The sequence below is a fragment of the Monodelphis domestica genome, chromosome 6, assembly GCF_027887165.1.
Source record: "Monodelphis domestica isolate mMonDom1 chromosome 6, mMonDom1.pri, whole genome shotgun sequence".
Taxonomy (NCBI): Eukaryota; Metazoa; Chordata; class Mammalia; order Didelphimorphia; family Didelphidae; genus Monodelphis; species Monodelphis domestica.
The window spans coordinates 3,240,842-3,266,613 of NC_077232.1; the positions used below are offsets into that span (position 1 = coordinate 3,240,842).

At 42.4% G+C, this 25,772-nt stretch overlaps 1 protein-coding gene across 8 annotated transcripts in view; it reads right to left on the reverse strand.

Annotated features, from left to right (window-relative positions):
• Positions 1-25,772, reverse strand: part of PPFIA1 (PTPRF interacting protein alpha 1) — a 122,064-nt gene that overhangs the window by 33,874 nt on the left and 62,418 nt on the right. For 4 of the 8 annotated variants that reach the window (XM_056801162.1, XM_056801163.1, XM_056801161.1 and 1 more), the window contains exons 5-17: positions 25,396-25,470; positions 24,180-24,281; positions 22,855-23,076; positions 17,568-17,714; positions 15,630-15,764; positions 15,001-15,075; positions 14,536-14,619; positions 6,599-6,730; positions 4,696-4,758; positions 3,822-3,904; positions 3,557-3,692; positions 2,183-2,406; positions 710-941 (exon numbers count right to left, since the gene is read on the reverse strand). In XM_056801162.1, coding sequence (XP_056657140.1) covers positions 710-941; positions 2,183-2,406; positions 3,557-3,692; positions 3,822-3,904; positions 4,696-4,758; positions 6,599-6,730; positions 14,536-14,619; positions 15,001-15,075; positions 15,630-15,764; positions 17,568-17,714; positions 22,855-23,076; positions 24,180-24,281; positions 25,396-25,470 — 1,710 coding nt within the window. The remainder of the gene's footprint in view (positions 1-709; positions 942-2,182; positions 2,407-3,556; positions 3,693-3,821; positions 3,905-4,695; positions 4,759-6,598; positions 6,731-14,535; positions 14,620-15,000; positions 15,076-15,629; positions 15,765-17,567; positions 17,715-22,854; positions 23,077-24,179; positions 24,282-25,395; positions 25,471-25,772) is intronic. The other 4 variants (XM_056801168.1, XM_056801164.1, XM_056801167.1 and 1 more) reach the window with 1 other exon arrangement.

A 25,772-nucleotide genomic window follows, 5' to 3' on the forward strand; every position in this document is an offset into this window, starting at 1 on the left:
GAAGGGGCATCTTGGCGAACCTGAGCAGCTCTATCCAGCTCAGGGGCTTGCCACATGTCTAAGAACCAGGGGTTTTAACATGTGAATGCCAACACTTTCTTCATGATGACTTCTCCCAGGTGGCTAGATGGCTGACCAGGGGAGGGGAGACAGGAAGGCCTGATGCTTGCTGGCTGTTCAGTAGTTTGCCCAGGTAGGATGTGGCCCACCCTCCACCCGGGGCTCAGAGCTGCCAGCAGCAGCAGATCCAGGTGCGGCTCCTCCCACTGCCCATCCTCTGGCACCATCAGGCATCCCGTGTCGGGCAGTAACATACACGTGGGATTCTGTTTACGTCAGATGCCCCTGAGATCCTGCCTCCCCTTCTGTCACCATCTACACTTTCAAACTGGCATCACTCGCCTTCATTCTTCAATCTGGTGACCAAGTGGACTTGCTCACAGCGAGTCCAGGGCCCACACTACTGGACCTCTCTCTGGGCCAACCACAAAACGGGCAGCCTGCCCTGGCCAAAGAAAAAGAGCATTTCCTAAGATACTCCTCCAGGGGTCTGACGACTGCCTAAACTGCACACAAAATCCACTGTGGTCCCTTCACTTTTGTGGCTGGCTCACAAGCAAGGCTAGTGTGAAAGGGTGGGGGAGCCTACAAAAGTGGAGACAAGACAAATAAATGTATCAAGAGGACAGAAAAACAGGCAAAGACTTACTAGAGTCATAATCCCCAGCCTGTCCACCTCCCTGGCAGGACTGTGAGGGTGTCGCCTTGGGGTGGAGCGGCCACTCCCTGGAGGAGAGGACCCGGAGAGGCAGGAGCTGGGATGGGGGGGTAGGGAGCTCAGTGACCGGAAACGACCGAGATTGTCTAAACTGCCGCTTCCCACACGGCTTTCGATTTCCTCTGCCCGCTGCTCGGTGTTTTCTTTTTCTTCTTGAATCAATCTAAAATAAAAGGGCTCATTAGTAAGTCACTGCTCAATAGGGTCTGATCCAGAGAGAAAGCACTCAGCTCTCCACCCTCCACGCAGAGACGCTGCCTATACTGATGTGGGGCTTCCTGCTCACAAAGGAGGCGGCTTCACTTCATTCCTGTCTGGGAATTTGGCCTCAGCACCCGGCATAGAGCTTGCCCATTCCATGCCTCCCTGAAAGCTCACTTCTGCTACTCAGAATCCCACAGGCAGCAGGAGAGCCCTTCTCGCTCATGGCATGCTGGCAGGTCTGGACACAAGATCTGAGCAACCCTACGGTAGCAAACACATAGAGCCGAGCTCCTGCTCCCTTCCCCAGGAGCAGGGAGCCACAGATTAGGGCCAGGATCCTGCCCCGTGACCATCAGACGGGTTCCGATCTTCACATGGTGACTTTAGACAAGGGAAGACCACAATGAAAATACCAAAAGCAGACCCTGGGGCCTTTGGTGGTCCTTTTTCTCAGTTGCTAATAAAACACATGCCATGAGGAAGATGAGCACTCGAGTATCAAGGCCAAATTTTCCTCTTCCAAGTTCTTGCTTCCATAAGGTGTTCCCTGCCCACTCATCATCTTACATCTGAACGGTGTCCTGTGCTCAGAAACCCTCCCCTCCAGGGATCACGTTTGTTCTACCTCATCCCTTTGCGCCTCCCCATCTGCTGGAATGTGGCCCAAGGCTCAGTTCCTTCCTCTCACCACCCTTTTTGTGCCTGCCATCAGGTCCATCAAAGTGATCTCACTGCTTTCTGCATGAGACTCAGGGGGCTTCTGTAATCAAAGCAGGCTGAGAGCTCCCTAAAGACAGTGACCCACAACACCTCATCGTACTGGCTGGGGACAAAGCAGAAGGGCAAGAATTAGCTTTTTGGGCCTGGACCTATTATTTCACTGATATAAGGAAAACTCTTCTCCAAACACAGATCTACAACTACTCTTCAGTCTCTCCTCAGACTGTCAACTGGAGCCAAAAGAGGGGAAATGACTGGCCCTGGGTCATACAGTCAAGCACACGGGTGCAGCAGAGTCTTGAACTCTGAGGCCGGCTCTCCAATTCACTTGACTTTCGCTCCGAGTCACCTAGGGCTGCTATCTGAGAAGGCGGAGACTCAATGTTGGCTTTCTGTCAGCAGAGATCTGCCCGTGGCCCCTCACTGAACAACAGGCAAACCTGGGTCCTGCAAAGCCCCAAAGCCCCAAATCCAATCTACCGGATCTCCTTGTTGATTGCATCCAGCTGCTCCTGAAGCATCATGGCTAAGGTCTGGGCGTCTGCCTGTCCACTGGGCGACAACAGATCCACCGAGCTGAAAATCGTGTCTCTGTCATCCTCCCCGTCAGATACATCGACATCACTCTCGAATGCCTGGGCAACATTGGCCAAGACACTGGCCTGCTGGGCACGCTCCCAATCTTGTTCATTGAGAGTCTGTACCTAGAAGCAGAAAGGCCAAGTGTTAATCCCCAAGGGCTAAAATGCCAGACTGGCCTAGCCAACTGCAAAAGCCACACTATTAGGGCAGTCAAGTCTTTAATGGGTAAACGAATGGGCCAGCACTGTGTAAGGAACAGAAAAAAAGCAAACCAGTGGTTCAATAGCCCTCTATCCTGAATGTAACTGCAGAGCAACTTTTGGCAATCTCCTTCGTTTGGGTGAATGATACAGTTTAATGCAAAGATAAACAAACTAGGGGCAGGTTGGTGGCTCAGTGGTTTCAGAGCCAGATCAGGAGACTGGGCTCAAATGCAGCCTCAGACACTTCCCAGCTGGGTGACCCTGGGCAAGTCCCTTAACCCCCCAGTGCCTAGCCCTTAGCATTGAAATGCCTTGGGACCAATACTTAGTATCGATTCCAAGACAGAAGGTAAAAATTTTTAAAGAGACTCAGACCTAACAAAACTAGTTCTCAAGCTGCTGTGCTAATAGAGAACCAAGAAGCCAGGAAATTTGAATCTCTACTCTCTGGAGCTGCCTGACACACAAAACCATTTTAAGTACTATTCATTTCAATTTTCCAAGACTCTTTCCTCTCCTTTCTATCCTCTGAGCTGATGCTGAGAAAATCTTGACGAGGAAAAGGTGGGATCTAAGGCAGGGACCTGGTATGCGGAGGGAAAGGAGCAAGGCCTCTAGAGAACCAAATCAAGTCAACAGAATTAAAAAGGGAAAGGAGAGCTCAGTGTTAGGCTCTAAGATCCAGAATCTACTCCCTTGGGTCTGAGGGGCAGGGAGGAAAGCCCATCATCAGATGACTGTAATGTCCCTTTAAATTATGTAACATATTTTGAACAGAGGACATTCTCAAAGCACCTAAAAATGACAGAACTCTTCAAAGGCACATAAAGGATATGACTATTTGGGAATATTTAACAAAATTAATCTGAGATATAAATTATCTTAAAAGTAAAAGCACTACATGGAAAGGACATAGATTATCTCTAACTATTGCTTTAAAATATTTTCTTAAATCCAAAAAGGAAGTTGCAGTTTCTAACCAAGAATGTGTTTAAGCAAGGCCTCTGCTAAAATGCCCAGGAATTAGAAAGCTTCCAAGGACCCCCACCAGTAGGTACTGCTTGGTTACCTTGGAAGGCTCGTCCCGCAGAGCTACAAGACGGCCCTTCTGGGCCCTCCGCAATACTGATGTGGTGCTATAAGGATCGGTGGGACTGTCTGCCACTGGATACCGGAAGTCGGGCACACTGCCAAGGTGTGGGCGGCTGAAACAGAAACATAATGGATACTCACAGAAAGTCAAGCTCCCGCCCAGCTAGGTATCTGCAAATGACTGCCATGCCTGAAAACAAACTGTTCTTAGGTAACCACTCAGGGGCCACCCACATACGCACCCGGGATGCAGTGATCCACCACCACGTATCCTCAGCTGATCGATTTCGGCCCTCAGGGCTTCCATGTTGAGCACCAGCTGGTCCTGGGAAAAAAGGCAAGAGGAGCAGGTTCTTGAACCAAAGGAGCACATTTCCAAAAAGCACAGGAATCAGATCTGGACACACTGGGCAAGCAGAGCAACTGTCACAATTCCATGGATACCTCCATTCCTAACCCCTGGTTCCCTTTGGGAATGACCAGGAACAAGAGCTACCCCAGCTCCTAAGGCCTCCCTAGTTTTAAGGTGGCCAAGCCTTTGCTGGGAAAAGAAATGAGCCAAAAAAAAAAAAAGAAAGAAAAAAAAGAAAAAGAAACATTTTTCATCTCCTGGATTCCATTAAGATAAAATCAAGACACAATTAAAAAAAAAAAAGGCACAAGAAAATTTTTCATGTGGTAATCCTCAGGTAGAAAGGGGTCAGGGTAATATTAATATATTCAGTCTCCTTGTCTACCCAGAGTGGGGGCCCCAGGGAATCCTCTAAAGCAAACACAACCCTGGGCTCCAAGCTTCTTTGGAATGAAGATGTATCTGAAATACCAAGTTATCCCAAAGAGCTTTAGACTAGAGCAAAAACCCACAAAACCCGAAGGAGTTTGAAAACTTGAAATTCATACTATGAAACCTATTCAAAAACCCAATGCCAAGTTTTCTATCAATTGAATTTTTAACAACAAATACTCATTACCACTTCTCCCCAAACAGTCAGCTCTAACCTACTGGTAGCCAAACAGCTGCCAAATAATAAAATGCAGCCGGCAAGTGGAGAATCATAGGAAACATCTTCCTATTCAGAGAAATCCCATGGAAATCACTCGAGTGCTCAGAAATACCTTGTCATGTTGGGTTTCTTCTACTTGTTTTTTGGCAATTTCAACTTCTCGAAGCAGAGAATTCTAGAAAAGAGAGATCCACATAGCTCAGAGTCTGGAACTTCAAGTCTTCTTCTGGCACATATAGAGCTGGGTCTACACAGACTGCAGGAGAGGCTGGGTAGCAGGAGGTGGCCAGTCACTCTGACTAGGGCCTTACTTATCACTAATATAATAAGCTGTCACTTTGGTCTGCAGCTCCTCAAGGGCTGAGCTCACATAAGACTCTCTGATCTGTACTGGTGCCTTAGCCTTCCAGAGACTGTAAATGCTTTAAAGACCAGGGTCAGGTCTTGACTCAAGGTTTCATCTTCCCCAAGGCCTAAAATCCTGCTTCACAATAGGCAATTGGTAAATATTTGTCCTATTTTCTAATCACCAATTATTGGCCTGTTAATTCCTTAGTCATTTTGTAGGAATGAAAATAAATTTTAAATCGGTGACACAGGGACTAGCTAGGTAGCCCAGTGGATAGGGAGCCAGACTTGGGGATGGGAGATCCTGGGTTCAAATCTGGCATCCTACTTGGGTGACCCTGGACAAGCCTCTTAAATCCCATTGCTTAGAACTTACTGGGCTTCTGCTTTGACACAGATACTTAGTATCAGTTCTAAGTCAGAAGGTAGGGGTTTATAAAAAATAAATATTTTAAAAATCAATAACCCAAATGTGATGTGCTAACAAGCATAATTTCTAATCCAAAGATACTATTTCTAACACTATCATAAGCTGGGATATCCATATCATGATATGCCTAAAAACATCACTTAAAGGATAGTTTGTGGCATGAAATATTTTAAGAGTCTGAGTACTTGAAATTCAGGATTAGTGATCTCTAGTTATCCCAACCCAACCTATGAGCAAAAGAATTGCTGTTTAGTTCTCACCATACACTGCTGTGTTCCGTATTATAAAAAGACTAGACTACAGATCAGAGAAGAGCCACTTCATAGGTGACAACAAAAATCAATGCTCTATAAGGCAGAAAGCTAAGGCTTAAGATATGGGCCATGGCCACAAAGTGGCGCTCAAGAGAAATCCTATTTGCTCCAAAAATAGCATTTCAAAGAAAACTTGGGAGATGAAAAGGCTTTTTAAGGTTGTCTACTTCAATGCCTTCCTTTGACAAAGGAGGAAATCAAAGTCCCCAGAACTGGGAGGAATAGAGGGGAAAAAAAAGTAGTGGCCAAAGCAGGACTTGAATTCCCATCTCTAGAATCTCTTTCGTTCAGGAGTTTTCCTAGAGTTTAGGCATATGGAAAATCATCCATGTCGACTCTGGTAAAGTCTGCACATTAATATCTTTAAGTCAGCAGACTAGACACAAGCTTGAGGAATGGGAGGGAGGATTCACCTCAGGGTCCTAGGGACACTGCTACCCAGTTCAGAACCTGCCATCATACAGAACCAGCAGATGATTCCTCATCCCAGACTGGGTCAGATTTCTACCATTTAAAAATCTCCTGTCTTTGGTGACAGCCATATCCAGGAAAAGGTCTAATTGAAACCTCTGCTGTGTTGATATGTGGAGAGTGGACCTGAACAAAGTCTCACCTAAGAACATATTCTTCCAATTAAGCTTGAAGGAAATCAGCAAATAGGATGACTATTTAGTCCCAAATAACTAGTACTTGAGCGTGGCAAGAGAAATCACAATCAAAGGAGTTGGTCTAGAAATAATTCACACGTTTTCATGAATAAGGATGAGCTAATAAATATGAAAGAAAGCACTTTGCTACAATGAGTTGAGAAGCAATTTTTTCCTCTTCTCCAAGAGCATTTAACCCAATAACTCACTATTTCAAGTGCTGACCAGTGCCCTGAACCACAAGGCAGTTCAGAAATCACCTTCCAAGCCCCCTACCTTATCCTCCAGAGCCGCCATTCTCTCCTTCAGGTGAAGCTGAAGCCTCTCATTGGACTCTGAGAGGAGCTTGTCCACAGTGTCTGACAAGCGTTTGTTATGTTCCTCATTCATCTTTTCTCTCTGTCGTGCCTGAAACACCAGGGAGAGTTAGAGAAAGTGAGGAAGTGACTTTTCCCTTACTTTCTCTCCTGGGTCATGAGCTTCCTCATGAATACAGAAAAACTTCTAGAGGCAAACGACCCAGGGAAGAAATTCCAAAGGAAAGGTGAGTGGTCTCTTGACCCCAGATACCTGTTGAGTGACAAAAAGAAAAGGGCTTGAGGAGGAACAGGAGCAGTCCTTTAAAGGAGAGTACCTGGCTATTGAGACTCATGTGCAAAAGAGGAGATGACCAGAGACCAGGATTTAATGCAGAGAAAGTCAGGCTCCAAAGTAGCAAAGAAAAGATGTTTTCATTTCAGTTACAAGGGGATGTGCTCAAAACGACTACAATTCAATGCATGCTTTTAACTGATCTTGAGATCTACTCAGCAATAATGAACCTACTCATGTTGGAGCCTCCAGACATACACATCACTTTCTATGTCTACCTAGCCCTCAGCCACCAGTGAACGTCTAGGGCATCCCTGGAACATCACTTGTACAGAGTGGCATGGGGACGCATCACGTCATCTCTCCAAGGGAGCCGTGATCTTGATCCATCTTGCCCTTTTCCTGGGCAGCTCTCCTCAAAGTTCTCCCAAACAGTGACCAAAGGAGGTCCATACAATGTGCAGGTGGGCCGCCCTGCTTCTTCCCAACACCATGCAGGTACCTATGAAGAACTCTAGACATGCACACTCAAGCCATGTAACCAGTCCACCACTTCTTTTTATCCTGATTCCTTAATTCCTGTGATGTAGCTCCTTCTCTGTAGTCTCTCTTTGGTTCTACCTTCAAATCTGCTCACAGCCACTTTCATATTATGTCAAATTGATGCTCATCTTTATTCTTCACAATTGAAGGGACACCTAACAGGACAATTGGATTCTTTTCTTTAAGAAGCAATAGTTACAGGGGGCAGCTCAGTGGACAGAGCCAGGCTTGGAGATAGGAGGTCCTGGATTCTAATCTGGCCTTATACACTTCCTAGTTATGTGACTCTGAGCACGTTACTTAATCTCTTTTGCCTTGGAACCAATACACAGTACTAATCCTAAGACAGAAGATAAGGATCTCAGAGAGGAAAAAAAAACAAACAGAAAACTGTAGCTACTAAAGGAATTTAGTTTTGGGGTATATATTGGTGATGGAATACTATTGTGCTCAAAGGAATAATAAAGTGGAGGAATTCCATGGAGACTGGGACGACCTCCAGGAACTGATGCAGAGTAAGAGAAGCAGAAGAAGGAGAACATTGTACACAGAGACTGATACACTGTGGTACAATAGATTGTAATGGACTTCTCCATTATTGGCAATGAAGTGACCCTAAACAACATGGAGGAATCTATGAGAAAAACCACTATCCACATATAGAGGAAGAACTGTGGGAGTAGAAACACAGAAGAAAAACAATTGCTTGATTACATGGGTCAAGAGGGATATGGCTGGGGATGGAGACTCTAAATGAACATCCTAGTGCAAACATCAACAACATGGAAATGGGTTCTGATTGGGGACACATGTAGAACCCAGTAGAATTGCACGTCAGCTGTGGGAGGGATTGGGGGAGGGGAGGGAGGGAAAGAATATGATTCTTGTAGCCAAGGAATAATGTTCTAGATTGACTAAATAAAATTTTCCAAAAAATAAAAAAGATGTTCTTTACCTCTCGAACGCTCCTCTGAACTCTCTCCTGAGCCTATGTTGGGAGTTTTCCAGATTCTGCATCACCACATGAAGACTGAGCTCTACAGAAAGCTACCATTGCTTTATCAATGGGTGACTCTCTAGACAAGGCAGTGTTTATAGTTTTGCTTGTATTCACCCAATACGAACATAAACCAATCAGGAAAGAAGATCACCTACTACGGGAATGCCTAGCCAATGAGTATTTGGAGATGAAATATTCCAAGTATTTGAATCTCCTGGCTTATTCGGGAATAAACTGGGCTGACATTTGCCCTACTGGGGCAAAAGTAATGGAGTAACAGCTAGTACAAACAGTGGAGTCAAACTGTCCTGGTCACAGTAGGCTCCACTGCACCTCACAAGGATGGCTATCTCAATTAAGAATGTCCTCACAATTGGAATGACCTCCAGGAACTGATGCAGAATGAAAGGAAGAGAACCAGGAGGACTTTATACACAGAGACTGATACACAATAGAATGCAATGGACTTCTCTACTAGCAGCAATTCAATGATCCAAGACAACCCTGAGGGACTTATCAAAAAGATGCTATCCACATCCAGAGAAAGAACTGGGGGAGCGGAACCACAGAAGAAAAACAACTGCTTGATCACATGGGTCGATGGGGATATGATTGGGGATGTAGACTCTAAGCAATCACCCTAGTGTGATTATCAGTAATATGGAAAAAGGTCTGGATCAATGACACACATAAAACCCAGTGGAATTGCTCATGGGGGGGGGGGGGGGGGGGGGGAAGGAAAGAACATGAATCATGTAACCATGGAAAAATATTCTAAATTAATTAAATGGAAGGAAGGGAGGAAGGAAGAAAGGAAGAGAGGAAGGGAGGAAGAGAGGGAGGGAAGGAAGGAAGGAAGCAAGGAAGGAAGAACATCCTCACAAAGGGACCCCTAAGGATGTACCTTTGGAAGCCATAATCCATTTACTGCTGTATACCAATTAAAATTTTTGTCAAGGAGAAGCTCGAGTACTTGGCAAACTTTTCAAAAATGAACAAAATGAGTCTGTTATTCCAAGGGAAACAAATGACAGTCCAAAAGTTGAAATTTTAGAGAACTTGTAGTCACAACCATGAGTTTGACAGCTTCTTAAAACTTGAAGCCAGTTCACTTGAGGTCCATGGTGATCTTAACAAATGTGACTTGGAGTTTGTGTAATGAAATGTGTCAGATTCCTCCTTTCTCTCAGTTCTGATCCTCCTATAAGATTCTGGATGACCTCCTTGAGTGAGTCATTAGAAATCACAGACTAAGACCTGATATGGGCGCTCATCTGCACCTTAACACTTCTAACTGAGAAATTCACTAACATGAAATACAGCCAACTCACTTTTCCATGGTTTGATTTGCTATGAAGTTTTCCCTCACACTGAGACAAAATAGCCTTCCTTCCTTAGATATGGAAGCAAATCATTGAGGATCAAATCTCTATTCTGACAAAATAAATGTGCCTGTGGGTAAAAGTTACTGACTAGATCAGAACCTCAGCTTCCGATCCTGTAAAATGGAAATAATACATGCACTGCCAATTTCAAAGTGTTATTATTTTGAGGAAGGTTCACTGAAGACCAAGAAGGTCTCCTCTCTCTCTTTCTCTTCCAAACTCACCCATTCAGGCTTCATTGGGGGCAATATGATGAAAATGAGCTCTTGTGAGCTCATTTGTCATGTCAATGTCATGTCAATGATGTCAATGGAGGACAGTCCAGGAAGGGTTCAGTGGCATCTCTCCCTCCTCAATCCTGCTGCCTAGTGTTTCTGGCTTCCTTCAAGGTTCCGCTTAAAATCCCATCTTCTACAGAAAACCATTCCCAATTCCTCTTCATTTCAATGGCTTTCCTGCTTTGACTCTACAAAGCTGTTTGCATTGTTTCCCACCTTAGCTTTGGAGTTCCTGAAGAACAGGGCCTGGCTTTACCTTTCTTTGCATCGTCAGCACTTAATAGTTTCTGGCACATAGTAGGTGTCGCATAAATGCTCAATGCTCTTGTTGTTCAGGCATTTTTCAATCACGTCCAACTCCTCATGACTCTGTATTTCTTGGCAGATACTAGAGTGGCTTGCTATTTTCTTCTCTGGCTCATTTTACAGATGAGGAAACTGAGGCCAACAGGGTAAAGTGATTTGTCTAGGGTTACAAGTAGTGTCTGAGGCCAGGTTTCAACTCAGGAAGATAAGTTCCTGGCTCCAGCCTCATACTTGAACCACTGTGCCATCAAATGTTTGATGACAGAAGTCTAAAGACCTTCTCCGTTTAATGATTGTTTGAGTCTGTTCATTCAAACATGTCTGAATTTAACTCTGACCTGTCCACACATCTGTGTCTTTCCACCAGAAGAGCATGAGATTGAGTATTCGGCTGACCTACCAGTCTAGAAATCCTATCTAAATGAAAATAAAGTTAGTCTGCCACAAAACCCCAAACAGTGTTTTTTGTCCACCCTGTGACCTGATTGCTCAACTTCTCAATTTGCTTCTGGGAGATCATTCCTACACTAGCTACAATCTCCTCCTTTAACCTACATTGGGCAAATGTTCCCTGCCAAGTGTCAGCCTTTGATCACTGTTTTTCCACATGTGCTGCTGAACAAAGGTAGAGAAGATCACAGGATCCTGCTGAGTGGGTCCATCACCAATGCCTTAACTGGCCTCTCACTGCTGCAAGGCAATCAATCCTTTTACCCTACCTCATAAACTCATTCTCCCAGCCATTCCAGTAGCTCTTCCAGACCTGCCATGGTGCCATGACTTCCTCTCACCCAGTCCTCTCAGCTGACAATAACCATCATCAGCCTCTCTCTCCTCCTTTTATCTCACATCACCCAGATGACTTTTACCACCTTATCGTCCATTACCTGGCTCACATTAGAGACAGCCTCCTTATACCCTGACAAGACTAATGTCTCTACTCACACAAGTGAACCTCCCACCCCACCTCATCTTCACCAACAGATTTCATCACTATTTTCAATCTCTCCATGTCAAATGGCTGCTTTTCAACTACCTACAAACACAGCCATGTATTCTTGTACTCCAAAAAACCTTCCATGCTTCTCACACTGTTACCACCCCTATCCTATAACAATCATCCTAGCTCCCTCCTCCCTTCTCTAGTCATCCACAAGGGCTGACTTTCCTTTCTTTTTTCTTTCCTTCTGACCTCATCAGTCAACTAAGACTGCTCTCTCCAGAGTACTCCTTCTTACCTGGAATGAAGCCTCTATTAATACTGATCACTCACTCTTCCTTGAAACTCCCTTCACTCTAGGTTTTTGGGGCATGCCTCCACCTCCTCCCTCGAGGGCTTGTTAGCTGGATCTTCACCTATGTCAGGACCCCTAACTGTGAGGGCCCCCCAGGGTTTGTTTTCTCTCTCTCCACCTATCCTATGGATTTTTAAATTACTGTTTTTCATGCTGATGATTTCCAAGTCTCCTTATACAGGCCAAACCTCTCTTCTGATCTCCCTTCATTTCTGAGTGTCTCAAACTGGATATTACACAGATTATTATAAACTCAATGTCTAAAACTGAATTCACTACCTCTCATCCCTAATCTCCTGTTACTTTGAAGGATGCACTATCCTCCCACAATGCCTGGCTCACAATCTAGAAGGTCACCCTCAGTTGCTCACTGTATCTCCCTGACATATCCAATCTGTTCCAAAAGCCTGTCATTTTACTTTGATGACATCTTTCCCATATGTCCCTGCCCTCATTCTGAGGCAGGCCTTCAACATCTCATACCTAGACTATTTGAAATAGTCGGCAGCAATATGCCTGTACGATGGTCTGCCTACTACAGTTCTCTCTCCACTCCAATCCATTTTACACTCAGCAAACTAATGATCTTTCTGAAGTGCAGGTCTACTCATTAAACTACAGTGGCTCCCTAAAACCTCCAGGATCCCATATAAAATCCTCTTGTCTCCAGTTCAAGTTGTATTTTTTTGTTTGTTTGTTTTAAATCCGAATTTCACAGCTATGGGTAAGAAATGTATTGTTAACTAAACAATATGAAAGAAGCAATTACAAAAAATAAAACAAAAAGTTTTGATCGTAAGAAACTGAAAAGTGGCTGCACATACAAAATTAATGCATTTGGAATAAGAAGGTAAATATCTGAATGGGTGGTTGGGGGATATATAAAAATATAAAAACCTAAATAAGAACAAAAAATCATTCCTCAATTTATAAATGGTTAGAAGACAGGAAACAAATATTTCTCAAAAGAACTGCACACATTTAACAAACATACAAAAGAATGCTCCAAATCATTAATAAAAGTCAAAATAACCCCAGGGTTTCACTTCATATACAAATTGGCAAAATGACAAAAGATACAAATAGTGTTGTACAAGAGCTATGGAAAGACTAGCACACTAGTGCATTGCTGGTGGAACTGTGCATCAGGACAACCATTTGGAATTTTTGCAAATAAAATCACTGAAATATTCACCCAGTTCCAGCTCCAGGCCATGGGGTCACTTGGCCTACCTTGGAGAATGCTGCCACCCTCTGGGCCAGCTCACCTTCCACCTCAGGCAGGGTCTCCACTTTCCTCAAATGCTCACAAAATCACACAAACTTTGATCCATAGATTCCACTACTAGGCTTTTACTCAAAAGATGCCTTCAATAAGAGAGTATGTGCATAGTATGTGTATATGTAACAGTGCTTTTTATGACAGCAAAAATTTGGGAAGACACCCATCAACTGAAGAATGGCTAAAAAACATATGGTAATTAAAGGTAATGGAATAACCCTATACTGTAAGAAATGATGACTATGATGAACGCAAAGGAAAATGGGACAATTTACGTGAATAGATACAGTGTAATATAAGCAGAGTCAGGAAAACAACTTACACAATAACTACAACAATGTAAATAGTGTAAAAAGGAATTCTTTATTCCTTTTTTAATTTAACAGTGGACCTGGAGGTCCTCTTACCATAGAGATGCGTAGGGATTAATGAGCCCACATTGACAGGAAGGAGAAACCATAGAGGCAGGAAAGAGTAACCTTAGAGACAGGAAGTGAGGTAGAAAAAGGGAATAAAAGGACACCAGCTTGAGTTGGTCTCTCTGTCAGTTGCAGGGAAGTTGGCTGCTGGGTGTGAGTTGGTGGTTGGTGGTGTGGGTTGGTGATTAGTTGCTAGAATATAAAGGTGGGTCTGAACTTACTGAGAAGGCTTTGGCTTTAGCCTTTAGAGGACTTTTTGCCTTTTGGTTTGGGCCATTAGGTTTTTTTCCCTTTCCTTGAACTTCTGGAAGGTGGATGGTTTTTGTTGACAGACATAATTGGGGTTGGATTAAACACTGATTGGGTTGGTTTTGATTGGGCTGGATTGGGTTGGAATTTTGTGGAATTTTGTTATTATTACAGGTAAATATAGGCAGTTCTAGATAGTTATGACAGCTAATTAGGTATTAGGACATTTATTTCTCTACCTCTTTCCTGTATTTACTATATCTATTTTAGTCAAACTAAATTATTAATTGTTAAAACTTGCTAGAAGTTTTAGTTTCTCTGGCTTAAAGGGATAATATTAATTTATAACTCTACTATATTCTCATTAAAACTTAAATGATTAAAAGCTGCTCTCTTTATTTTGTCAAACTCCCTATTTTAACCCTTACAATAGGAAGAACCAACATAGTCAGGGGTGGAAAAATTGAATGCTGCTGCATTATTAGAGAAAGCAAGCACAATCAGAGGATCCACGTGAAGTTATCACCCTCCTCCTTGCTCCATGAGGTATATTGCACATTTGAATTTTGTTTTTTGAAGTATTGCTCAGTTTTAACTCTATTTTTTTTCCTTTAAAAGCATCTGTTAAAGGAGATACCTCTTTGGGAGAGGGTACAGAAAGGAAAATGTTAGGGACATTTTAAAAAAATCAGTGACATAATAACCAAAAAAATGAGTGACCCTGGGGTCCTGGAGACTGAGTATCACATAAAGAATACAAAGTAGTGGAGAGAAAGAAGTGGAAGAAAGAGACAGCAGCCACAGATAAAGCAGTGGCCTGATGATCTGTCGCCAATCAGTCAGGCTCCTTCTGAGCTGTACTCACCCTCTGTAATTCTTGATTCTTTTCTTCCAACTGGGCTTCCATCTGTCGCAATCGCTCTTCGATGTTGCCATGTCTCTCTTCAGCCTGTCAGGGACAAATACTTAAGAATAGCCTAATAACAAAATGTATTTGCAACATGCTGTGTCTACTACTGCAGCAGCAAAAAGCAGAGCGTGCTGAGCGTGAGCTACAGTTTCTCATCCCTGCTCTGGATAGTGCAGCTACTTGATTCTATCACAAACCCGAGGCGTTTTCAGGTGATGAACAGTGAGTGTTCAATCCTTCCCTTTGGTGAATTGTGAAATGTCTGGTGCTAGAAACTTCTCAATTCACCCCCCCCCAAAAAAAAACATTCTTCAGTGGGATTCAAATTCTTTTCCCTAGCCCTTAACGACCTTTGGTTAGTCACCACAGAAAGCAGAAAGCAGCAAGCAGAAATAGGGATCAATGTGCAAATTATTCTACCTTCCTAAGCTTGGAAGTAAGTTCGAACAGTTTAGCCTCCTTAGCAGCAGAGTTCCCAGAAGACAAAAGGTCAGACTACAAATTCAATGAGAGATGATAAAGATAACAGGGGATGGAAAAGAAACAGGACTTCCAAAGCAGATCCACAGATGGAGGAGAAAAACTTGGATACAGTGATTAGATATAAAACTGCTCAAAGGTTTAGGTGAGTTTACTTAATATCACATCAATGTTTAAAATAAGGGTTCCCACTGACAGGAGTGATTTTCAAAAGAGACAGAGAAAGCTGCTTCCTTATAACCAAAAAACCCTTTCCTGGACAGCAAGGCTCATCCCATGGCTTTGGACTATGGGTTCTGGCTACTCTGAATGCAGCAATCCTTAGTTCAAACAAGTTGGGAAGACACAGAACCACATAGAGTCAGCACTGGAAAAGGTTTTTTAGAATCACACAAAGGAGACAGAAATGTGACATTTCACCACTTTGCAGTGTCTAACAAAAAAAAGTAGAAGGAGCAGAATTCATCCAGGGACTCAACTATGCTGAATTGAGAAGCCAAAACCGAGAGCCTGAGTGCTCAGCAAAGAGAAAGCTGCCCAGCTCCAGGCCACGGGGTCACTTGGCCTACCTTGGAGAGTGCTGCCACCCTCTGGGCCAGCTCAGCTTCCACCTCCGGCAGGGTCTCCGCTTTCCTCAAAGTCTGCTGCAGCTTTTGCTCCGCCAATTCCAAGCGTTCTTGTAACTGGCGGTTTTTGTCTTCACTCTGGAACAAGATTCTGCTGTTATGACACAGAATGTTTACTTCCTGGGTGGCTGTGAGTACAGGCACTCTGGGGGTGCTGGATGGGCTATGGCCTCACAACACCACAGCACCAGCCTCTTCTTTCTCACATAATAAATAGCACCTTGCAAAGGAACCTAATCCTATTGACCTTCAAAGTCCTAAATGTAAACTCTTTTAAAAACAAATGTTCTGGCAAGTGAGGTGGCTCACTTGATAAAGAGCCAAGTCTAGAGATGGGGGGGGGGGGGGGGGGGGGGGGTGGTGTCTGGATTCAAATCTGGACTCAGACACTTCCTTGCTATGGGACCCTGGGCAAGTTATTTAACCCCAATTGCCTAGCCCTTGACCCTCTTCTGGCTTGGAACCAACATTTGTTACCAGTTCCAAGATGGATGGTATGGACTAAAAAAAAAAGTTTCTGTTTCAGGATATTTCTGGGGCTAGTTCCCTACATAACTACAGAAGATGAATCTTGAGATGCCGAGGAGCACAATCCTAAAAAGTCGCTTGTACTGCATAAAGAGAAGACAACACGCTCCCCTCTCAGGGCTTAGGGATGGCACCGACATTTCAGGTCACGTTGCCAAAAATGTATCTCACCCGAACTCTGCCTCTCTCTTCTTCCCCAAACTCTGAAATATGGCTCTTGTTAAGCTACCCAACCTCCCAGCACTAAAAGCACTGGAGGACTAACTCTGGTCACCTGGATTTACTATAACTCCCTCTGACCAGCCTCGCTGCTGATCCCCCAATTGAAACTACATCTTCCACGTTAGCCTGTGGGGAGGCTGTTGATCCTATTTTGAAGAGCCCATTTCACCGTTACCTCTTCAGATTCTTGGATTTCATTCAAAAATCAGCTCAGGTGCAACCTCTTCCTTGGAAGTTTCCTCTGACTTCCCTACCTATTCAAGTTCTTTAATTCTTCCAATTCACTTTTATTAATGAGAGAAAGAGACAGAGAGACACAAAGACACTAAGACACATACATACTCACACACAAAGACAGAAGAAGAGAGAGGGAGAGAGGGAAGAGAGGGAAGAGAGGGAGAGGGAGAGAGAGACACACACACAAAGACACTAAGACACATACATACTCACACACAAAGAGAGAGGAAGAGAGGGAGAGGGAGAGGGAGAGGGAGAAAGAGAGAGAGAGAGACATTCCAAGGAGACACAAAAAATTGGTTTTCTTAACACATCTCCTAGGTCACTCACTATTACCCATCAGAACTGAGCTGAAATGGTAAGAATGCTCAAATGTTAATGCCAAGGACTCTGGGCAACACTGAATCTTCATGCTGAAGGACAGCTTCTCTCTCACTAGAACCAACCCTTAGTTAATCATGTACTCTCTCCTATGCAGGAAGAATGACAGAAAATGAACCACTAAAAGCCTCCCTGGCTTTGAGAGTTTGGGTTTCAAATATTCACTCATCCGCCCTTTGACCAGATTTACTAACAAGAACCAAATTAACCAAATTAAAGCTTGATCTCCCTTGTTTCTCTGCTCCTCAGAGAAGCTGGAATACATTGTGAAAGCTGGGAGTGCAATAGGTCAAGGGAGGAAGGGACCCCAGGGCCCTGAAGTCCATCAATGGGCCTCAGACCTTGCATGAAAAATAGTTTGGGGAAGAGAGAGGCTCCCCAAACAGCCCAAAACTTCAGACTTTTAAAGCCTGAGGAGATAAGCACCTTCTGTCTAAATTTGTGGTAGTCAAAAGCTACCAGTCTTCAGTCACTATCAAGGAAAAGGCTTTGCACCTTCCTCATGAGTACTACCTGCCGATGAAGAGAGTCCTTATTAGCGATTTCATTTTCAAGTTTATCATTGAGGTCATGCACGGATGTAGCTTCCCGCTGGGCGGCGAGGTAGCGTTTTTCAAGAGTTGTGATCCTCTCCTCCATGTCCTCCTTTTGGGCCATTGCCTACATTAGAAAAGGGATGAAGGGGTAGGAGGGAAAAGAAACAGACAGATGCTCAGACACCCTCAGATATTACAGAGGGAAGTGATTTGTAAGAGGACAGTTTGAAATTTGATCATTACAAAAGTATATAGAGAAACCTTTCCAAAATACATTCTTCATAGGAAAAAAACATTCTCTTAAATATAACTCCATACTGTAAAAATGGAGATTTGAACCCCAGACTTCAATCCCCAGAAGTCCCTGATACTTCCCAGAATTCCCTATAATCTCACCTGGATCTCCACCTGGGCGAGAAAACAATTTAGTATTTAATGGGCTCTCTGCCTCCCAAGAGCCCTCTTCGTCTACTCAGAGATTGCAACAATATGTAGTGAATAGGTTGTGAATGGGCTAATGTGCCCTAGGCATGTGCTTTTCTTATTTTGTATTTCTTTATCCTTGATTTCTAATAATCTTTAATAAATCTCTAAAAATATAACAACTTTTACTACAAGAGACTAAATTTAACTTTTACAATACACTGGCAGTGCAACAGAAACAGATAAATGCTATAAGGGACAGACATAAAAACAGTGACTTTTTTCAATAAAGAATTCTAAAATAAATATGGAACTACAAATATAAGGTTCTAAGAATAAGGCCTCTTGAAAAAGTAGAAAATCTCCAAATCGGAGCAACCCATGAAATCTGCCCACTCAAGAGAGGGGGCAGCTTCTGCCTGACTTGAGGCTTAAAAGCAAAGGAGAGGTATCCATTTGCCCAATGTCAAAGAAGCATTCCTTTTTTAGATCCAAATTGGAGCAAATGAACTCAGATTCCAGAATTTTGCACGAGTGATTGTTGCAATCCAATGGGCATTTACAATTCATTCACTCTATCCTAGGCCCCATATCTTGTGCAAGAGAAACAAACAAGCACAAGTTAGCCCCTGCTCATCACAAGGGTAAGGATTTCCATGCCCAAAGAGCTTTAAAAGAATGCATTTCCTTTGATTCTGCAATATCACTACTGGATTTATAACCCAAAGAGATAAAAAATACAAAAAACACTGGGAAAGGGCCTATACATACAAAAATATTTATACCTGCACTCTTATTGGATGGCAAAAAAATTAGAAAATGAGGGGATGCCCTTCAATTGGGGAATGGCTGAACAAAGTGCAGTATCTGATGGTGATGGAATACTATTGTGCTATAAGGAATGATGAATTGATGGTTTTTTGTAAGACCTGGAAAGATCTCCATGAACTGATGTGCAGTAAAATAAGCAGAACAAGGAAATCAGTATACACGGAAATTGTAACATTACTGGGCAATCAAATATGATTGACTTTGATACTAAAAGCAATGCAATGATCCAGGATGATTTTGAGGGACTTATAAGAAAGAATGCAATCGATAGCTAGAGAAAGAACTGTGGGAGTAGAAATCCAGAAGACAATATGATTTATCACTTGTTTATATATGGGCATGTGATTTAGGGTTTTGGTTTTAAAGGACTGCTCTTTTACAAACATGAATAATATGGAAATGGGTTTAAGTGACTATCTATCTATCTATCTATCTATATCTATATCTATATCTATATCTATCTGTATCTATATCTATCTGTATCTATATCTATATCTATATATCTATATCTATATATCTATATATGTAGTAGTAGTAGTAGTAGTAGTAGTAGTAGTAGTAGTAGTAGTAGTAGTAGTAGTAGTAGTAGTAGTAGTCTCTCAGTAACCGAGGATGATGATTGTCTGTGCGTTTTCATCTGTGATGTAGATGAGTATGCACAAAGATACTTGTGTGTGAAGGAGATTTAAGGGGAAAAGTCGATGCACAGAGACAGTCCCACTCTCTCGGCGTTGGAAGCCTGGGTCCAGTGGCACAAAAAGTCGTTACACCTGGAGACTTCCTCAGCTGCATTGGATGGCCGTGTATGTATATATGTATATATGTATAGGTAATGATTAAAATAGTGGAAGATATAAATTGTGGCAGATATAAGAGTGGAAGACTTAAATTGTAGTAGATAAAGAGTGGATGAGTAAATTTGTGTGCGCAGAAAATATGTTTTCAAGACAGTGTCTTGTTTTAAATCAAATATAAGGTGATCGCCAGGGAAATATTCCCAATTATGAAATATACCCAAGTCAACTGGGTTTTATAGAGATTTTAATTAATACAAATGTGGAATTAAAGAAAAGGAGAGATTGAGAGAAAAGGGGAACAATGAGAAAAGGATAGGCCGGCCCAGGGCAGCCCTGGCCAACCCAGGCCTAAGCCCTAAAAGAAAGATCGGTCAGTCCTTAATCACTCACCACAAGATCTGTCCAAGCAAGGAGTCTAGTGACACCAGGCCAGCTTCATCTCAGATGCCTCCACCAGCTCAATCCTGAACCTGAATGAGTCCCTGAATGAATCTGAGCTCCTATTTAAAGGGAATTTTCTCCTATGTCACCTCCCCTAAGTCCTTATATCTACCAATCACAGTAGACGTTTTTCAAAGGACAGACCATCTGAATTCACATCTGAGTAGACTAAATTTTTGAGTAATCCACACCTGAGTAGACTAGAATCTCTGAGTAAGTTCTCACCTCTTTGCTCCTTGTAAGTTCACAAGTTGCCTGACCTTTATAGGTACTTAGCACCCTTTTGTATTATATCCAAAAATAGGCATAGCTTAAGAACTTTTTGTCTTACTATAAGTATGGGTTTAAGTACTTTTCATTGTTCAGCAAAGAGTTTACAACTTTATCTTCCCCTAAGGCATGCTTAAGTATGGTGAAGTAGAGTTCTCACATTCCTGATCAAGTACCTTCACTGCCCAAATGGGGAATGGTCCCAATGGGGAATGGTCTTAACCCAACCTTATGAAGTAGGGACTGGGAATTTTTAAGGTTCATATATATATATATGTATATATATGTATAACCCAGTGGAATTGCTTGTCAACTCCAGGAGGGGGGAGGGATGACGGAAGGAAGAAAACACAAATCATACAACAATGGGAAAAGATTTCAAAAATTAAAAATTAGAAAAATAAAGCCACTGTAGAAATGTGGGGGGAAAACAGGGAAGGATTTCATCCTATAGAAAAGAGGAACACTTGGATCCAGGGTTGTCTTATTTATTTTCATCAGGAAAATTAGGGTCCAGTCCAATAATAATCCCTGAGTGCCAGAGTGGAAAGTGGAATGTCATGTAACCATCATAGCGCTAGGCCACACCAAGGTAAACATGACCATGGGGTGAGGCCAATGTCATCTAGCTGCCTTAATCACCCATGGGAGAAGAGACCCAGAGCAGGGAGTTCAGGTCTTGGTGAAACAAGCTTCACACACTGAATAAAAACAAAGGAAACTTAGAGGTGCGAGCCCACAATGGCTCTGTGACAGAAGCACTTTGCATCTGTTCTACTCATTTTATAGATGAGGAAAGTGAGGCTGTTGAGAAGTTAAATGATTTGCCTAGGGCAACACACACAGTAGTGTAGGAGTTAAAGCCAGGTCTCTCCATTCCATGTCGAGAACTCTTTCTGTAAGTTCCAAATATAGATATTACTTTTTAATTAACCTAATTGTCTTGTCTGCCACTAGGGGTGAGTAAGTGGGGACGCAGCAAGAGAGCCAGCCTCTAGCCTCTGGCTGTTGTGACTGTGCTGTTACTGCAGCAATGGTGATCAGAAATGGGCCTCCACACTACTTTCACAGCTGGCTCCTAAGCATCTGAGAAGGGGCACATTCCATACACTCATTGTTAAGCTAACCACAAATATTCCACACCAAATATTCCTTGGCCTAACTCCACTCTCCTGCTGAGAGTTAACAGGGCTCCTTTCTTACAAACCAAGGACAGAATGTCAGACTCCTAGGAGACTGTCAATAATGGTAACTCCTTTAACTCAGTCAAAAGGTAATGTTGACACTGCTGCACAGAATGGCCAACACAATTAAAATCAAGAATTTGTTTATTAAGAGTAACTCTGTTAGGAGGGAAATCTGTACATGTAAGGATGGACAAACTGGACAGTAAGTACAGTAAGTAATTCATTATAAAAATGAATAGGTATGTTTAAATTTTTTAAAGAATGAATTTAAATATTAATTTTTTGTTTTTTTAATTACTACTTCTACTACTGCTACTACTACTACTACTGCTGCTGCTACTACTACTGCTACTACTAGTAATAGTAGTAGCAGTAGTAGTAGTAATGGCTTTTGGTCCTCATCTAATCCATTCCCTGGATAGAATTTCCCCTAAACCAGATTAGAGTAGTCCCAGAAGCTCCATGTTGAAAAGGACCTGTGTAAAGGGAATTTCATCCCCTCCCCTGGATTGTGGACCTGGTTCATCCCATTTTGCATGCTGACCTGTGTCCATGAACATGAATAAAAGGGTGTGACCCAAGGACTCTCTACTTCCCTGAAGGCGGCACGAGACGCAGATGGGGATCAACACGTGGTCAGATTTAGAGCAGAAAATATATTTTAAACCTATACCTATCTGGTTTTTTTTTATTGCAAGTGATAATAAACTCTATGGAAAATAAGGACCTGGAGTTATTAATTTAAATCTTACAGACCTCCAAGGGGATCTCATATCTGGACAAGAATCCTTTCTAAACTTATCTGACAAGTAGTCAACCAGCCTGTGCTCAAAGATCTTCTTAGAACAGTCCTTTTGATTCTTAAAGAAAACACAAATGATTTTAAAATGGCTGTGTGTGTGCATGTGAGTGTGTATGTGCACATGTTTTTAAAAGAGACATAAAAGAGACAAATTTTACTAAAAGGTCTATAGCTATTGATCGCCATCCTTTAAACTCGAAGAGGATCAATGACATGCTGTTGGGATCACAGTACATCCCATTCTGTTATGATGGATCCATCTCCAATAGGAGTTATTACACACGGACACAACGGTCTACCCTCTATAAGCAAGAAAAGCTGTATCATCATCATTACTCTGAGGTGGGAAAGGAAGGAGCTTCTCAGAACTCTCAGATCCTTTTCAGAAACACTTACAGAAAGGAAAGGAAAGAAAAAAGTATTTCGCACTCCATCCCTCTCTGAGGCCTGATGGGTCCTCACTGGTGTCCCATCTCTCTCCACTCTCTCACAAAGGCACCCCGCATTACTCACTTCTCGGGCATCTCGTTGTAGTTTGCTGTTCATTTCTTCTGATTTGATGAGATCTTTTCGTGCAGTGTCTAGGTCTTCCTCCAGCTCAGTCACCCGGCTGGACAGGGTTGCCAGTCGCTCCTTCATCTGGCTTTGCTCCTTTGACTGCTTCTCTATAATTTCTTGGAGCTCTAACAGCTTTGCCAAGTCCTCCTCATGACTTAAAGACCCATCAGAAGATCTCTGTCAAAACAAAAACAAAGCCTTATGGAGCTATGCCCAGAGAACTAGCCAATAGAATATTTAAATAGATTCATTTCAGCACCTGAGGGCTTATCTAAGCCAGTCCCTCCTCCTCCTCTAAAGGAGACACTTCACTGAGCTCTTTGTGGTGACAAAAAACTGGAAAATGAGAGGATGCCCTTCAATTGGGGAATAGCTGAACACATTGTGGTACCTGATGGGGATGGAATACTATTGTGCTCAAAGGAATAATAAACTGGAGGAATTCCATGTGAACTGGAATGACCTCCAGGAATTGATGCAGAATGAAAGGAGCAGAACCAGGAGAACATTGTACACAGAGACTGATATATTGTAGCACAACCAAATGTAACTGACTTTGCTACTAGCAGCAATGCAATGACCCACGACAATCCTGAGGGATATATGAGAAAGAAAGTATCTACATCCAAAGAAAGAACTGTGGGAGTAGAAACACAGAAGAAATACATTTGCTTGATCACATGGTTCAATAGGGATATGATTGTGGATGTAGACTCTAAACGATCACTCTAAACAATCATCAATAAGGTGGAAATAGGTCTTGATCAATGACACATGTAAAACCCAATGGAACTGAGTGTCAGCTATGGGAGGGGGGTGAGGGGAGGGGAAGGGAAAGAACATGAATCTTGTAGCTATGAAAAAATACTCTAAATTAATTAAATAAAATTTTCCAGATTAAAAAAAGAGAAAAGAAAAACAACTGCTTGATCACATGGGTCGATAGGGATATGATTAGGGAAGTAGACTCTAGCAGACGCACCCTAATGCAAATATTAATAATATGGAAATACGTCTTGATCAATGACACATGTAAAACCCAATGGAATTGCTCGTTGGCTAGAGGAGGGGAGCGGGAAGACGGGAGGGAAAGAACATGAATAATGTAACCATGGAAAAATGTTCTAAATTAATTAATTAAAAATTTTCAGATAAAAAAATTAATGAATTGAATTGTTGAAACAAAAACAAACAAAAAAGTAGGTGCTTCAGAAAAACATTCCCAAAAAAGATGTCCTAGGAACCCCAAAGCAATGAATTTCACAACCCCAAAGACTTGCCTTGCCATTTGTGCTTGGTGTATTTTCCTGTTCATGACTGATGTCCAGCATTCCATCTGCTAGTGTTTTTTTCTGATTGTTCTGCTCCTTTAGAAGCATTAACTAAAAATCAAGCATATGATGCAAATTAGAATCCTCATTGCCACAGAGAAAGATGCAAAAAACAAAACAAAAACAAACAAAAAAAACCAAACCACCTTCCATAGAGTTCTGGAGTTCTGCTACTCTTTGCCATCACCATATAGGACAATGACATCAGGAGTTTGCCAAACATCAGCATCCCAAAGAAAACCATACATTTGTTACTACTAAGGGGTGTTTCATCTACTCCTCAGAAAACAAGGGCAGGGGGACAGGTGATGGTCTAGAACAAGAGAGAGGTGCAACATACTGGGACAAAGGCTTAGAAGATGATGTAAAAATAAAGAATGATCAACAAAATGCAGCTCAAAATTCATGAAACTGCCCTCTCTACAGCAAACATAATGCACCAAAGCAGAGGCAGCCTTTCCAAGCGTCTATGTGTTTGCTGCTGGGTTTGTACCCCAAAGAGATAAGGAAAAATGTTTGTGCAAAAATATTTATAGCCTCACTTTTTATAGTGGCAAAAAATGGGAAAATAAGGGGGTATTTTTTATTAGAGTATGGCTTAAAAATTGATGAAGACGGAATACTATTATGCTGAAAGGAATAATGAACTGGAAAAATTCCATGTGAACTGGAAGAACCTCCAGGAATTGATGCATAGTGAGAGGAGCAGAACCAGGAGAACATTGTACACAGAAGCACAATTGAATATAAATGGCTTTGCCACTAGTAACAATCTGGGGGAACGTGGAAGAAAGAAGCTATCCACAGCTATAGAAAAAATTGTTGGAGAAGAAACACAGAAGAAAAACTTGTGATTGATCACGTAGTTCAATGGGTATATGATTGGGATTTGGGCATTACAAGATCACTCCATTGCAAATATGAATAACATGGAAATCGGTTTCAAACAATGATACACGTATATAACCAAGTGGAAATGCCTGTCAGCTCTGGGAGGGGGCATGCAAGAGGGGTGGGAAAGATGATGAATCATGTAACCAAGGAAAAATATTCTAAATAAATTAATTAAAAAAAACACCTTTCTACATGTTTGAAAAGAAAAGCCCAAAGTGTGAAGGCCTGATATGTGGCTGCTGCCACCTCTGCTGCAGCCCCGCTCACTCACCTCTTTGTGGGTGGCACCTAATTCTTCCTCCAGTAAACTACACCTTTCCAGTGCTACTCGCAATCGTTCTCTCACCTTTAAAAAAAGTAATAAACAAGTGAAATAGTTGTCTGGGTTTCTACTACTAAATTGGGGCTCACCTGGTGTCCACAATCTATGAACAAACTTTGAAGGATCCATGAACTTAAGGCTGGGAAAAAAATGATGCCTGTATTTCAACATAATTGGTTCCTTTTGTAATACTTTATATTTTATGTATTTAAAAGGGGTCTTTTAGCTTTGTCAGACTGCCCATGGGGTCTCTGACACCAAAAAAATGAAAAGCCCTTTCAAGACTAGGGGATGGCCCTGATATTGTGAAAAAAATTCACTGACTG